Below are 13,985 nucleotides of genomic sequence, written 5' to 3'. Positions count from 1 at the left end.
GAGCTGCTTGCCGGCAAAGATCAACCTCTGCTGGTCCGGTGGGATACCCTCCTTATCCTGGATCTTAGCCTTAACGTTGTCAATAGTGTCGGAGCTCTCCACCTCCAAAGTGATAGTCTTTCCGGTCAATGTCTTGACAAAGATCTGCATACCACCACGTAGACGCAACACCAAGTGAAGGGTAGACTCCTTCTGGATGTTGTAGTCTGCTAGAGTCCTTCCATCCTCAAGCTGCTTCCCGGCAAAGATAAGCCTCTGCTGATCCGGAGGGATGCCTTCCTTATCCTGGATCTTGGCCTTAACGTTGTCGATGGTGTCGGAGCTTTCCACCTCGAGGGTGATGGTCTTTCCTGTGAGAGTTTTCACGAATATCTGCATCTGAAAATTCACAAAATTCGATATCAATTAACCAGAAACACAGATCAATCTCGAAAACAATCACTAATCACAACTTTCAAATCTCCGGTCACGAAAAAAACGACAGATCCAAGGATAACAACAACGCAGATGATCGAATTATACAATCGAATCAAATCATCTGGATCTAGAAGATAATCACAGATCGAAGCTTAACGACAGAGATCAAATCGTTAAAACGCTAATTAGATCCTACGAATAAACTAACCCTAGATCGACAAAGGAAGCAACGCAGATGAACGAACAAGACGAACTCTATCGAAGGAATCAAATTCAAAGAACAGAGAACAACTCGCGATCTAAAGAGAAGATCGAGAAGCCTCACCTTGATTGAAACTTGCGATTGAGAGAGAATTTGAGAAGATTGAGAGAGAATTTGATTTATCGAATTTCGGAAACTGATTTGTGAAGGAGTTGAGGTCGCAAGGGTTTGATTTATACGCAAGGATGAGGCCGACTAGGTCATGAGAGAGGTAAGGCGGTCAAGTAGTAACTAATAAGATGTTGACACGTGTATCTTGCCTTAATTTTAGGGAAAAGGAAAGGTATTTGTGCTTTGAGTTGATAACTACGAGCCGTGTACCGGCTAACAACCTATATTTTAACGCCGTTTCTTTCTGAGTCGTTAATAACCACAACTTTTAACGGTTGTAGCCCATGTTCTAAAACGCGGGCGCCTAGCCGATTACTCGGCCGCCTAGGCGCTCGGCGCAAGGGTCCCGCAGCGAATAAGGCCAAATCGGCTTACTTATTCGGACCCAAATAAATCGGCCGGTTAATGTGATTAATCGGTACTGTACCGATTTTTAACCGTTTTTTAACCGATTAATTAATAAGCTTAAATTTTAACTTCTTGTCAAGTTTTGGGCTCTTAAGAAAGCCCAACTCGTATTATTTTTCCCACAGCGAGAGTCTATTTATAGATCATCGAAGCAACACTTTTGTTTCAGTTAGTCGATGTGGGACATTAGCTCTTTTAGTTTTTTTGTGCTTTTTACTCACTGTGAACAAAATTGGTTTTTTTGATTGGCTGTTCAAAAAACATAAAGCGTGGTTTTCTTTGCCTCATTAGACGTTGACAATATATGCTGGTTCATTTCTTACCAATAAAACAAATATATTTCTAATAAATCTAAGACGTGTGGTTTTGTTTGTGTATCTAGGAAATTAGTTTAGTTTGTGCGCTGATACAACATATTAAAAAATATATTTCTAGGAAATTAGTTTAGTTTGTGAATTTGATTATTCGTAACTAGATAATATATCACTAATTTTCGCAATGGTTTTCTTGTTAAAATTAAATATCTGTATAGTTTTTAATATATAGTTTTCATATATAGTTTTTAATAATAACATATACACAAATTATCACACTAAAATATAATTTTACATTATATATTTAATTTTAGTTATAAATAAAATAAAATAATAATAAAAATTAATCCCCGAGTACTCCCTGATTTATCTCCGATTTTTTGATAAATCGCTAGGCGTCTATAGACCGCCCGACTCACGCCTAGCGCGTTTCCGAACATGTAGCGAATGCCGAACGTTATGATTTTAACGATCGTTACGGAAAATGGTATTATTCTTTTCTTTTAATCAATGGTGGAGCGGAAAATGTCAATAATTGAACCTTGGGTGGGTCGACGCCTATCTCGTCTTTTCTAGATAATATATTCATACTTTATTTTTTCTTTTAGGCAAGTTGGCTTTTATTGAATTTACATTTTTTCTCGGAAAATAAAGTAATGTTTTATTTTTTGTTTTTTAGTATGTATTGGATATTTTCATTATTTGCTTCGGATAATGTTTTTTTTTCTGTATCAAGTTGGTGAGAGCGATGGATCTGTAAATTTGTTTAATATCAACTGTGCGGGCTTTTTTATTTCTATACTAAAATATTTTAGTTTATATAACAATTTTTTAATAATTTAATGTAGTTTAGTGTTATATATTATATAACTCTATATTCCTATATTTATTGGCTTATATATTATTACTATAGTTTTTAATTTTTGTAACAAGATTTATTTTGAAAACATTATTGTGTAACAAATATTACTTTAAGTAATTCTTTTGGGAAAATTTGAAAGAATGCACTTATAAAAGATTTTAATTTAAAAACTACACTATCATTTAAGGTTTTTGAAAAAAATTACACTTTCTTATATATGAAATTACTAAGGTATTCCCTCTAAATATTAATATTATTGTCATTTTTATTATCGTAATTTATTTAATATTTAAATTAACAATTTCAACAATAATAAGATATGAATTTTTTAAAAAATTATTTATAATATCTATACAACATCTTAAATTTCGAACATTTTGGAAGAAAAAATCAAATGACATGTCTTCTTTCCGTGTTCTTTTTTTTCTACGTCTGTTTTTGCAACTATTTTTTCTCTAGTTTGATAATTATTTTTTCTATACTTAACTGTATTTTGATGTTTTTGTGTTCTAAAATTTTGTCTTCGGATTTGGTAATTGTTTTAGTAATACGTACTCGTAAGAAAATATAAATTCCAAAAAGAACACTGTAAATTCGAAACTGTAATACAAGCTTTTCATCTTTTGTATCAATACCTGATAATGTTTGAATCTCATTATTACAGACAAATAGACCAACAAAATATCATTCAAGACAGATGGCTCTCAGAACAACCTCTTATGGGAGAGGTTCCGGCAGATCTTTCAAAAGAATACGAAAGCATAACAGCTAGAGAGTTGTGGCTAGATGGTGGAGGGTGAGATCTCACAAGAATTTTCCCATTCAATACATGAGGAGAAGCGGCTTGAGCTTGTGGCAGTGGTTGTGGATACTGTAACGGGAATGAAAGACCGGTTAGCGTGGGGAAAAGCTCCAAATGGTCAGTTTACATCTAAGACTGCGTATGAGCTGATAACTGGAGATGATACTCCAAGACAGCAGTGGAAAACTTATTTAAAAGAGTGTGGAGTGTCGTAGCACCAGAAAGAGTCAAAGTGTTTCTTTGGCTTGTTGGGAATCAAGCAATCATGACAAATACGAAGAGATATAGACGACACCTAAATGGAACTGATGTGTGCCAAGTATGTAAAAGAGGGGTTGAGACGATTTTACATGTTCTGAGAGACTGCCCTACAATGGAGGGAATCTGGAATAGATTCGTCACAAGTAAGAAGAGACCAGCCTTTTTCTCGATGCCATTGCTTAAATGGCTATACCGGAACCTATGTGACAATGAGGTACAGAGTGGGATCTCTTGGGCCACAACGTTTGCCTTGGTTGTATGGTGGAGATGGAAGTGGAGAGGATAGAGAAGATAACATTAGAATCCTAACAGTTAAGACCAAATTTATTGTAGGGTTCTTAGGGTGAAGTTCTTATCTCGATATAAAAACCGTCTCTCTAACTTTAACTAACAAAAATTAATAAATGTCTCTTAAATATATTACTTAAGAACTCCACTCTAAAAACCATGAAATAAATATGTCCTTATCGGACCAACCATATTTTATCAAAGAAGGAAAATATGTGACTAGTTTTTATTTTTCATGCGTCGATCTTTGAGAACCCAAAAAAATAGATATTACCAAATTACAGGCATAAAAGTTACATCGTGTTGAGAGGTAGAGAGAGAAAGCAGATCCAATAGAGAGAGAAAGTTAGAAAGAGAAAGCAGATCTACTTTTCTCTCCGGCGTACGGCCGCCGCGTGAGCGTGCGTGCCGTCGCCGGAGATACTTTCCTTCCGTCTTGTTTCCGTTTTCCTATTTCTCCGTCGTCCCCTCTCCGAGATCGCCTTGTCTGAGCTCTGGTCTGGGACCTCCTATCGTCGGGTTTCTCGGGGAGCAAACCGTTGTCTTCGGGAGTGTCTGAGTCTTGGAGTAAGGACGCGGTCGTGTGGAGAGTATGGCGTGGGGAAATTAGCCGTCAGTTTCAATAACGTTCCCGGGAGGCGGAGGCTTACATAGATCCGCCGTCGCCGGCTCTTGCATCCGGGTGGAGGAAGCTTCTTCAGCTTCTCTGTCTTCGGCGTTTGCTTCCGGGGGGTGAAGGCTCGTTTAGCTTTGCGTCGCCGGCTCAAGTTTTCTCGCTTTCGTTTTGAATAAAGTTAGTGGTCCGAGTATGGATCGGTTCTGTTTCTGTCCTTTGGTGTTCTGTTTTGCGGCTTTGGTCTCTGGAATTAGCTCTCGATGAGATCGAAGAGGCTATTCTTAGTAGAGACAAAGCGTTGAAGTAAAGAGGGGTTTGTCGGTGGATCGTCTGTCTAGGATTTCAAGCTTCGATTAGACCTTGAGGATGACGGAGATCTCAAACGTGATGACAGTACGGTGACAAACAGTGATGGGTTCGATGGAGGCTCCTGGGTCTGAGCTCCGAGGGAACGAGTGTGCCGGTGGTGATAGCGCGGCGGCGTCTAGTGGTGGTGACGGTGACGGTCAAGTGGAGGCAATAGCAACGCGTAGTAACGCGTGTTGAGCTGACGGAGAGGGTTCTCCCATGTGGCTAGCCTCCTGGACGCGTGGTCCGACCAGTGTCCGATGTATTTGGGTTGGGCCGTTGGGCCGTTTGTTTCTTGTGTTTTGGTCCGTTGGACTTTTGGGCTTTGTCCCTTGTTTGTAGTTCTTGGGCTTCGGCCTTTTTCAATATAATCTTTGACGGAAAAAAAAGTTACATCGTGTTTAGTAGTCACGTATAAAAGAACCGGTTCGGTTTAGGTTGTTATAGTAAGAATTTAGGACTGGTTCGATTGCAAAATAAACACTCAAAATTAAAATATAACCGTTAGAAGAAACGCGTGTTATCGAAGCACTTCTTTCTTTCCCCAAGAATGTTCTCGATCGAAGCAGACTCTACCACCCACTCGGAGACGCGTTTTTTTTTTGGTATTGGCTCTCTCCTCTTCTTTTTTCTTTGAATAGTCTTTATCAATCGTCGTCTCGAAAGTCCTTCACGTCCTCAGATTGTAAGTGTTTCAATCGCTGTAAATCGTAAATCGGTATCAAGATTTCTAAGTTGCCCCGTGAGATTTTTGATTTGCGAATTGGTTTCAAGGACTTCAAATCGGTTTATTTATTGTATTGATCTTGATCGGAGGTTTCTTTTTTTCTCGTTAGATTGAAAACAATCCGACTGGTTTTAGTTTCTCGCTCGTCGTCGTCTTAGTTTGTTTTAGGGTTTCCAGTTGTTCATCATATCTTGGTTACGTTTTTGGCTAGAGTTAAAGTTGTTTACTTCATTTACACTTTCCTTGTGCGGCGGATCCGAATGGAAAAATGAATCGTCATCACGATCCCAATCCCTCGGATGAAGAAGAAGACGAAATCGTCAATCCCTTCTCGGTAACTTTCTCTCTATCTCCTTTCTATTTCTAGATGAGCTTTGCCTTCAGATTCACGATCGACGTGCTGGTTATATAGATTTGAATTTCATTTCTTCGTTCGGAGGCTCTGAGTATGTTTGTGGTGTTGATATGTATACAGAAAGGAGGTGGCGGCGCTGGAAGGCCATTTAACGTTGATGCTACCGTCGATATTCCATTGGATGTAAGAGAGCACTTAGTATCATGCATATTCCTCACTTTCATTGCTCTTAATGTGTGAATTGGGTGGCAGGACTCTTCAAAGAAACAAAGAGAGCTTTCTGATTGGGAATCTGAGCTTAAGAATAGAGAAATCTATGAAACAAAAACAGTTACAATAGAAAGCTTTTTAAGGAAATATAAGAGTTGGTTCCTAACATAACGTTAGTTTGACTTAGTCTAGTAAACACCTGCTATAAATAGTTTCTTGGCTTTTTTTCATGAAACTCTTTAATCCTTCTTGACTCACCCAGAATATTAAAAGAAATGTAAGTGAGTCAACATGAGTTTGACTTTATGATGACCCACTCTACTTTTTTCATTTGTTTTTGAATATTGTGTGATGATTCCGTTGCTAATGAAATAACATCGAATTGTGTCCACAGCTGGCGTGAAGACAAGCGATAAAAACTGCACCTTTTTCCCTATTATACACCACGACATTGCTAATGAGATACCAGTTCATGCACAGAAACTGCAATATCTGGCGTTTGCTAGTTACTGTTTGAGTTTGTTTCATTTGTTTAGGAACTGCGTAAAGTCTGCAGCAGTGAACTGATATTGGCTTGTTACTGTTTGATTTTGAATTTTTTCAGGTATAGTTTTGTGTCTCGTATTCAATGTCATTGCAGTGATAGTCTGCTGGATTAAAGGCGGAGGTGACCTCTTTTATTATAACAGATTTACCTTACCAAGGGAACTAGAGTATGAAGTTGTGTGATTGGAATGCTGGTTGTAAAATCCTTATGGCAGGTGTCAAAATCTTTTTTCTTGCCACGATCTATGCGCTGCTTGGATGTCCAATTTTATATCTATTATGGTATAGGCCTCTCTACCGAGCTATGAGGTGATGCCTTGCTTATCAGACCCTAGACTGGATCATATTGGCACTTGTGCATATAACTGAATTGTTTTGTGATCATCTTTCAGGACTGACAGCGCTCTGAAGTTCGGTTGGTTTTTCTTCTTCAACCTGGTAAGTCTACTGAAGAGAACTCACATATTCACACTGGATCTTCACTTTATGCATGTATACTTTTTATTTTCTGTGTAATTCAACTTTGCTCTTAACAGATTCTTATTGGCTTCTGCGTATTTGCCGCCATTGCTCCTCCGATCTTTTTCCGCGGCTTGTCATTAACGTACGCCTTCTTCTAATCGTTGCTCCTTTTGTCTTTCTCGTTATCGAGCTTTGCAGTGCTTCATGCAAGGGCTTCACTTAGGAAGTTTTAAGTTGTGTTGATTGATTTGAAATGCCAAGCTGTAACTAGGAAGAGAGCTAGAAAAGCTAAGAATCTTAGTTAAGTGTTTCGTTTTGAGATTTTATTCAGGTTTTCGTTTTGAGATACTTTGTTACATGTCTTGGGGGATTTTCAAATCAAACATTGTTTTCTTTTTTTTGGTTTTGTTTTGATGTTTTTGTTTTTCACTTGAAACCCCAAAAAGATGAATAGGTACACACTAATCTAATAGTGTTGTGCCAGATTCTTATTTGGGAACATTGTCCCGTTGCTGCCTCTATAAGACCATCCCCCTAGTAAGATTGGTAGTGCATGTGATAAGGAAAGATGTTAGGGGATGATGTCAAATAAGACCCACACGGCTCTCCATGGTCTTTAAAGACTTTACTTACCCACGGCTTGACTCAAAAATCTGTTTTCAGATGTTATAAGGGAGACCCTACGGTTTGAAAAAGTCTTAAAGACAATAAGACTACAAACTGAAAACAGATTCTTGATTGGGAACATTGTCCCGTTGCTGCCTCTATAAGACCATCCCCTAGTAAGATTGGTAGTGCAAGAAAGATGTTAGGGGATGACAAATAAGACCCACACAGCTCTATGGTCTTTAAAGATTAAAAGACTTTACTTACCCACGGCTTGACTCAAAAATCTGTTTTCAGATGTTAGAAGGGAGACCCTATGGTTTGAGAAAGTCTTAAAGACAATAAGACTACAAACTGAAAACAGATTCTTGATTGGGAACATTGTCCCATTGCTGCCTCATAAGACCATCCCCTAGTAAGATTTGTAGTGTAGGAAAGATCTTAGGGGATGGCAAATAAGACTCACACGGCTCTATGGTCTTTAAAGATCAAAAGACTTTACTTACCCACGGTTTGACTCAGAAATCTGTTTTCAGATGTTTGAAGGGAGACCCTTTACGGTTTGAGAAAGTCTTAAAGACAATAAGACTACAAAAACTGAAAACAGATTCTTGATTGTGTACTACCCACAGCTTATAAATTCTTTTGTCTTTAGACAGATTCAATGACAATGGGACAGAATCTGTTTTCAGATATTAGAAGAGAATTGAGTTAAAAAGACTTTGACGGTTTGAGAAAGTCTTAAAAGTCCACACGTCTCTATAGGTCTTAAAGACAAGAGTCGTTGCTTACTTACCCACGGCTTGACTCAAAAATCTGTTTTCAGATGTTAGAAGGGAGACCCAACGGCTTTAGATAGTCTTAAAGACAATAAGAATACAAACTGAAAACAGATTCTTGATTGTGTACTACCCACAGCTTATAAGTTCTCTGTCTTTAGACATAGTCAATGACAATGGGACAGTTTGGAGGCTTGTCCGATTCTAAGAGAAATTCATTGGACGATGGTAAACAAAACACATGACTCAATAGTTTTAAAGACAACAGGCTATACTTACCCACGGCTTGACTCAAAAATCTGTTTTCAGATGTTAGAAGGGAGACCCAATGGCTTTAGATAGTCTTAACACTACAAGAAAAATCGGTATTAGTAGCATCCGAAAAACGCTATTATAGAGTTTTCGTAGCGTTTCGAAGAACGCCGTGACAGCCGCAGCTATAATAGACCTCCCCTCTATCATAGCATATTTTCGTGTGCTATAAAAAATAATGATATTGTAGCATTGATCGTATGCTATATTAAACTATTTTAATAGCGTCTTATTTTTGTTATTACATATTTTTATATGGCGTTTTTCCTGTGCCATAATATATTTTATAATGACACAAATATAACGTTATAGTTAAAAATTAAATAATAAGAGATTAAATTTATTAATTTATTAAATTAATTAAATTAATTGATTAAAACTAATTAACTAAAAACAAATGATTAAAAAATCAAGAATTAATTTATAAACAAAATAAATAAATTTCATTTTATTAATTATAATCTGTTTACCAATAAATCAGTTTACACACTGAACCAAAACAACACTAAAACAAAATTGGTTAACCGTAAACCAAAATATTAACCAAAAAAATTAACCCTAAAAATCCCTAACTCTTCGCTCCATCTCCGCCTCTTGCCATAGAGCTTCACCTCCGCCTCTGCTGTGCTCTTCCATCATCCACCATCATGAACTCCTCCAACAATTCTCCTTCCCGTGTCATCGTCTCACTGTCTTCCTCCGCTTACAGAATCTGACACATCTCCGACTATACTCTCTCTTCGACTCCGGCTAGTTCCGACTCCGGTGATAAGATATCTCCTTTGAATGGCATCGAGACAAAGACAAGGACTTTCTATGAGAATATGACCTACACAGAGATAAAACGAATCCATTAAACCTAGACTAATGAATGTCGCAGTGTACACAGAGACTATGACATACACGGAGATAAAACGCCGTCGCCTCCACGGCTGGTAACCTTCAGGCTTCGGATGAGGACAAACTCCAGCTGGTAACACCGTCTTGCTTAGTCTAATCCATGGATTATGAGTTTAAGGTTTGAAGAAGAAGAAGCAAAAACAATTGTCGTGTTGGTTGGTTTCGAGAGAGAACAAACAGATGAATGAAGAAGAAGAAGCAAAAAAAAATAATAAGTAAAATAGGATGAATGGAACAAACACAACAAGAGTCAATCTTGTCCATTGATTTAATCTAATCCATGGCTAAGATTTGCAATCCATACATATTATGTTTCGACCAATCAGAACGAAGGACGGAGATCACAAAAATATAGATTCTGAGCCTTTGGATCAAAATCAATCAAAGGCCCCAAAAAAGCTAACAGAAATTGTCTTTTCATTTATTTATAATTATTTAAAAATGTATAACTCTAGATAATTATGTAACAATTAAATAATACATTTACAATTATAACTAATAATGATATAAAGTTAACAAAATGATTAGATTTCATTTTTATAAGCAATTTTACGTTAAGTAAAACTAATAATATAAAATTAACAAAATGATTAATAAGTTTAGAGTTTGGAATATAGTGTTTTGGGTTTATATTTAGAGTTATGTATATGGGTTGAGTTTTGATGTAGACTTGAAGTTTGAGTTTAAAATTTATATTATAAGTTTGAAAATATTAGATTTGTGATTTTGTATATAGGACGGGTTTTAGGGTATTAGATATACGGTGTAGATTTAATATTTAGTGTTTGTGGTTTAAAATAGAAATCTAAGATTAAATTTTTAAAATTATTTAAATTTGATCTTAAGTTTAAGATTGAAGTTTTAAGAAACTAACTTCAAGTGTTAGGGTTTAGGGTTTGAAGTATGATACAAAGTTTGGATTATATGTTTAGAGTTTAGATATGCAATTTAATCTAAATATAAAATTTATATTTTATTAAATTTCCAAAATACATAATTTTAGTAATATTTTGTAATGGTATTTCATTAGAGTTAACGATATTTTTATTTCCCAATCCTCTAAAACCCCTAACTTTTAATAGATGTAGGGTATGTAAGTATGGTTTGGAATTTGAAATCAAATATATAGTCAAGATTAAGTTTTCTGAAATGACTAAATTTAGAGTTTTAATTCAAGTTTAAAAATATTATTGTTGAAATTTGTATTTAGGATATAGGCTTTGAGGTATGTATTTAGGGTTTAGGGCATGTTTAGGGTTTAAAACTTAATGTAAAAATGTACTTTTTCTTTCTTTTTCTAGTTTATTATTAGTGTTAGGTTTTCTTTTTATCATATTACTTTTTGTGTCATTTTTAGATTTTATAATGAAATATTTGAAAGTTAGGGGTTTTAGAGGATTGAGAAATAAAAATATCATTAACTTTATAAATATAAATGATAATCTAATTTTTAAACATAAATCTGAAACATACATATATTAAGTACTCGTCATCAGACTTGTATCCTTATAAGTCCTTCCTAACCTAATCATTCAAATAAAAAATCAAAGAAACTAACTTAATTCTAGTAAAAAAAGCTTCTCGCTCCTCAGCTTCTCTTTCTCAATGTCCTGAAACACATAAAACGAAACCATAACTTTCACACTGTTATCCAAGAAAGACAGCAAGACACCCAAATAAGAATTGAAGTTACTGAATAAATCTATCCCTAAAAGCTTTGTCATTGTTCCAACTAGACATAAATTTATCAACCTATTGAAAATACAAGACACAGATTTATCAACGTTTACAGAATCTCACAAGGACACGACAAGTGTGGAAGGAGATTTAACAAGGGCAGAGTAGTTACTGATACATCCTTGTATATAAGTGATTATCAACAATGAATTTAAGTCTTTGAAGATTATTAGAGCAGAGAAAACTAGAAGGAGAGGCTAAAAAGAGTAGAATCATTCCCCTACACAACAAACACCATTAAAGTGACAACCTTTAGAACTCAATGAACAAACAAAGCCACTGAAAACATATAGGCATCTACAAAGCCATTTCATATAAACAACAAATCTACAAAGAGATATGAAAGAGACTTGCCTGATTATAGAGCAACTCCGAGTCTGTTACAGCAACCACAGAGCGAAGATTGTTCTGCAATCTGGAGAGTGGGATATTGTAGATGTACTAATAAGAGTACTTGGTTCAATTGCTTTGAAGTGGATGGTATAATAACTTCACAGTTCATTTGCTGTACTTCTCAATGTCCTCCTTGTTTCCAGCCTGTCAACATGAAAATGGCTACTAAGGCTATGCTCTTTCGGTAGTAAAACAAGTAACTCGACAGGTAAGTAAGAGTGACAAACCTCAATAGCACCACTCAAATCTGCAGTTGCATCAGGTCTCTTGGAGTAACTGAATCAATAGTCCCTAAGTGAAACATTTAGAGAAAAGAATGTGACTTTTCACTTCTTCAGTCTACTAAACTGTCAAACTGCAGAGAAGCTTTGCGAGGAAACAGAATCCTAGCGAATTGGATTTGAAAGCAAATTATACAGAGAAACAACCGATGATGGTGAAATCCAAATAAAATCATACCCGACGAAGAAGAAGAATCAACGGAACTTGAAATAGACAGAGAAGCAGCGATGGAGAAATATATATGAGATCGAATCGAACAGACAGAGAGAGAGGCGGAAGAAGTTCTACCCGTCTCCAGGCTCGTAGCTTGCCATCTCGTCTTCTGAGACCGGATAGAATTAGTGTTCTCTACTTCTGCCATTGAAGAGTAGCAGGTCTTCTTCACCTCCAACGTCTAGGGTTTCGCAGAAGCAGAGGCTTGGGATTGCCAGAATAGAAGCGTCGCCGGAGCTGTGCCTAGTCTGGGTTTGAGATCAATACATCGAGTGGAAAAAGAATTGACCTTTTTCTCTAGACATGAATGATTTTTTTTTTGTTGAGATGAAGAAAGGACTTGGCAAAAACAAAAAAAATCCCAAACACAAAAAGTTTTGGTGTGAAAACCAAAATTTCCCAAAGTGTTGGCGGTTCAAAATGTTACCAAATAAAAACAGACTCGAAAGTGGGTTTTTGATTTCCCGCTTAATGAAAATCCGAGTTTTGACATTTTTAGTAGCAGTTCGAGAATTCGTGCTACCGCGAACTGCTACCAATACTCGTATTTCTTGTAGTGTAAAGACAATAAGACTACAAACTGAGAACAGATTCAATAGTCTTAAAGACAACAGACTATACTAAAGACCCACAGCTTGACGGTTTAAGAAAGTCTTTAAAAGTCCACACGTCTCTATAGGTCTTAAAGACAAGAGACGTTTCTTACTTACCCACGGCTTGGCTCAAAAATCTGTTTTCAGATGTTAGAAGGGAGAACCAACGGTTTCAGAAAGTCTTAAAGACAATAAGACTTCAAACTGAAAACAGATTCTTGATTGTGTACTACCCACGGCTTATATAAGTTATCTGTCTTTAGACAGATTCAATGACAATGGGACAGTTTGGAGGCTTGTCCGATTCTAAGAGAAATTCATTGGACGATGGCAAACAAAACACACGACTTAATAGTCTTAAAGACAACAGACTGTACGAAACGTTTCCACAGCTCTGACGGTTTGAGAAAGTCTTCAAAGTCCATACCATCTCAGTAGTTCTTAAAGACTTCACTCACCCACAGCTTAACTCAAAGTCTGTTTTCGGATATAACGGAGAACCAACTCGGTTCGGTTTGAGAAACTCGTAAGGACAAAAAGACTACAAACTGAAACCCTCTTGATTGTGTATTAGAAGGGAATGGAGTTAAAGACTAACCGGTTTGAGAAAGTCTTTAAAGTCTAACAAACAAACTGAAAACAGATTCTTGACTGTATCACCCACGGCTGGCTTATAAAAGTAGACAATGGATCAGTGAAAAGACCTTTTGGATGGAAACATTATAGGAAAATACAATGACAGTGTGGGCAGTTTTAAGACAGGGTGAATATTAACGACCAGCTGCTTAGAACATGTCATTAGACAAGTTCATTGACAAATAATAACCACACGACTCTGTGGTCTTAAAGACAAAAAAAAAAATGTACTTACCCACGGCTTGCCCCGAATCTGTTTCCTTGAATGAGATGGAGTTTAACGACACGAGAAAGGCTCAAGACAAAGACTAAGAGCTGAAAACATATTGCTTATCTTACCCACCCACGTCTTGATCATGGATTGGTTAAAAGATTTGTTGGATGGAAACATGATCGGAAAGACATTTTGAGAATGGGGCAGTTTCAAGACTGGATGAATAAAAATTAACGAGCAGCTTCTTAGAACAAGTCATTAGGGGATGATGGCAAGAGACCTTTGTGGTCTTAAAAAGACAATTACTTACCCACGGCTTGACTCGAATATG

The 13,985-nt window shown here is 36.6% G+C and overlaps 2 protein-coding genes and 2 long non-coding RNA genes across 11 annotated transcripts; 1 reads left to right on the top strand and 3 right to left on the bottom strand.

Moving 5' to 3' along the window:
• Window positions 1-3: 3 nt before the first annotated feature.
• On the bottom strand, window positions 4-902 carry LOC108847143 (polyubiquitin; the record flags this gene model as incomplete). The annotated part of the gene is made up of 2 exons (XM_057000304.1): window positions 743-902; window positions 4-378 (listed from the first exon to the last, which is right to left on the bottom strand). A coding segment is annotated over exon 2 (375 nt), but the record flags the coding sequence as incomplete, so codon positions are not given.
• Window positions 903-5,171: 4,269 nt separating this feature from the next.
• On the top strand, window positions 5,172-7,384 carry LOC108844464 (secretory carrier-associated membrane protein 4). 7 transcript variants are annotated; one of them, XM_057000305.1, is made up of 8 exons: window positions 5,301-5,750; window positions 5,892-5,954; window positions 6,024-6,135; window positions 6,376-6,498; window positions 6,586-6,648; window positions 6,743-6,836; window positions 6,920-6,965; window positions 7,064-7,384. In XM_057000305.1, the coding sequence occupies exons 1-8, from the start codon at window positions 5,685-5,687 to the stop codon at window positions 7,145-7,147; spliced, it is 651 nt and encodes a 216-aa protein (XP_056856285.1). In that variant the 5' UTR covers window positions 5,301-5,684; the 3' UTR covers window positions 7,148-7,384. The 7 variants fall into 7 exon arrangements, 1 of the variants encoding a protein (XP_056856285.1); XR_008941783.1 differs by lacking the exon at window positions 6,024-6,135 and having other exon boundaries at window positions 6,376-6,486; XR_008941780.1 differs by adding an exon at window positions 5,172-5,294 and having other exon boundaries at window positions 5,628-5,750; window positions 5,892-6,648.
• Window positions 7,385-9,119: 1,735 nt separating this feature from the next.
• On the bottom strand, window positions 9,120-9,983 carry LOC130505702 (uncharacterized). Its single transcript, XR_008941784.1, has 2 exons — window positions 9,590-9,983; window positions 9,120-9,515 (listed from the first exon to the last, which is right to left on the bottom strand). It is a non-coding gene; the product is annotated as an uncharacterized LOC130505702 (long non-coding RNA).
• Window positions 9,984-11,677: 1,694 nt separating this feature from the next.
• Window positions 11,678-12,670, bottom strand: LOC108846162 (uncharacterized). 2 transcript variants are annotated; one of them, XR_001948605.2, is made up of 3 exons: window positions 12,176-12,670; window positions 11,944-12,007; window positions 11,678-11,860 (listed from the first exon to the last, which is right to left on the bottom strand). It is a non-coding gene; the product is annotated as an uncharacterized LOC108846162 (long non-coding RNA). The 2 variants fall into 2 exon arrangements; XR_001948606.2 differs by having other exon boundaries at window positions 12,287-12,669.
• Between the last annotated feature and the right edge of the window lie 1,315 nt (window positions 12,671-13,985).

Source organism: Raphanus sativus, unplaced genomic scaffold (genome assembly GCF_000801105.2).
Source record: "Raphanus sativus cultivar WK10039 unplaced genomic scaffold, ASM80110v3 Scaffold2519, whole genome shotgun sequence".
Taxonomy (NCBI): domain Eukaryota; kingdom Viridiplantae; phylum Streptophyta; class Magnoliopsida; order Brassicales; family Brassicaceae; genus Raphanus; species Raphanus sativus.
This window is presented reverse-complemented; position numbering and strand designations above follow the sequence as displayed.

Excerpts from the sequence above, each read along its gene's own strand:
- LOC108844464 (XM_057000305.1), top strand. The coding sequence starts at position 5,685 with ATGAATCGTCATCACGATCCCAATCCCTCGGATGAAGAAGAAGACGAA. Across the intron at positions 5,751-5,891 it reads AAATCGTCAATCCCTTCTCG|AAAGGAGGTGGCGGCGCTGG; the intron begins GTAACTTTCTCT and ends ATATGTATACAG. Across the intron at positions 6,649-6,742 it reads CTGCTGGATTAAAGGCGGAG|GTGTCAAAATCTTTTTTCTT; the intron begins GTGACCTCTTTT and ends TCCTTATGGCAG.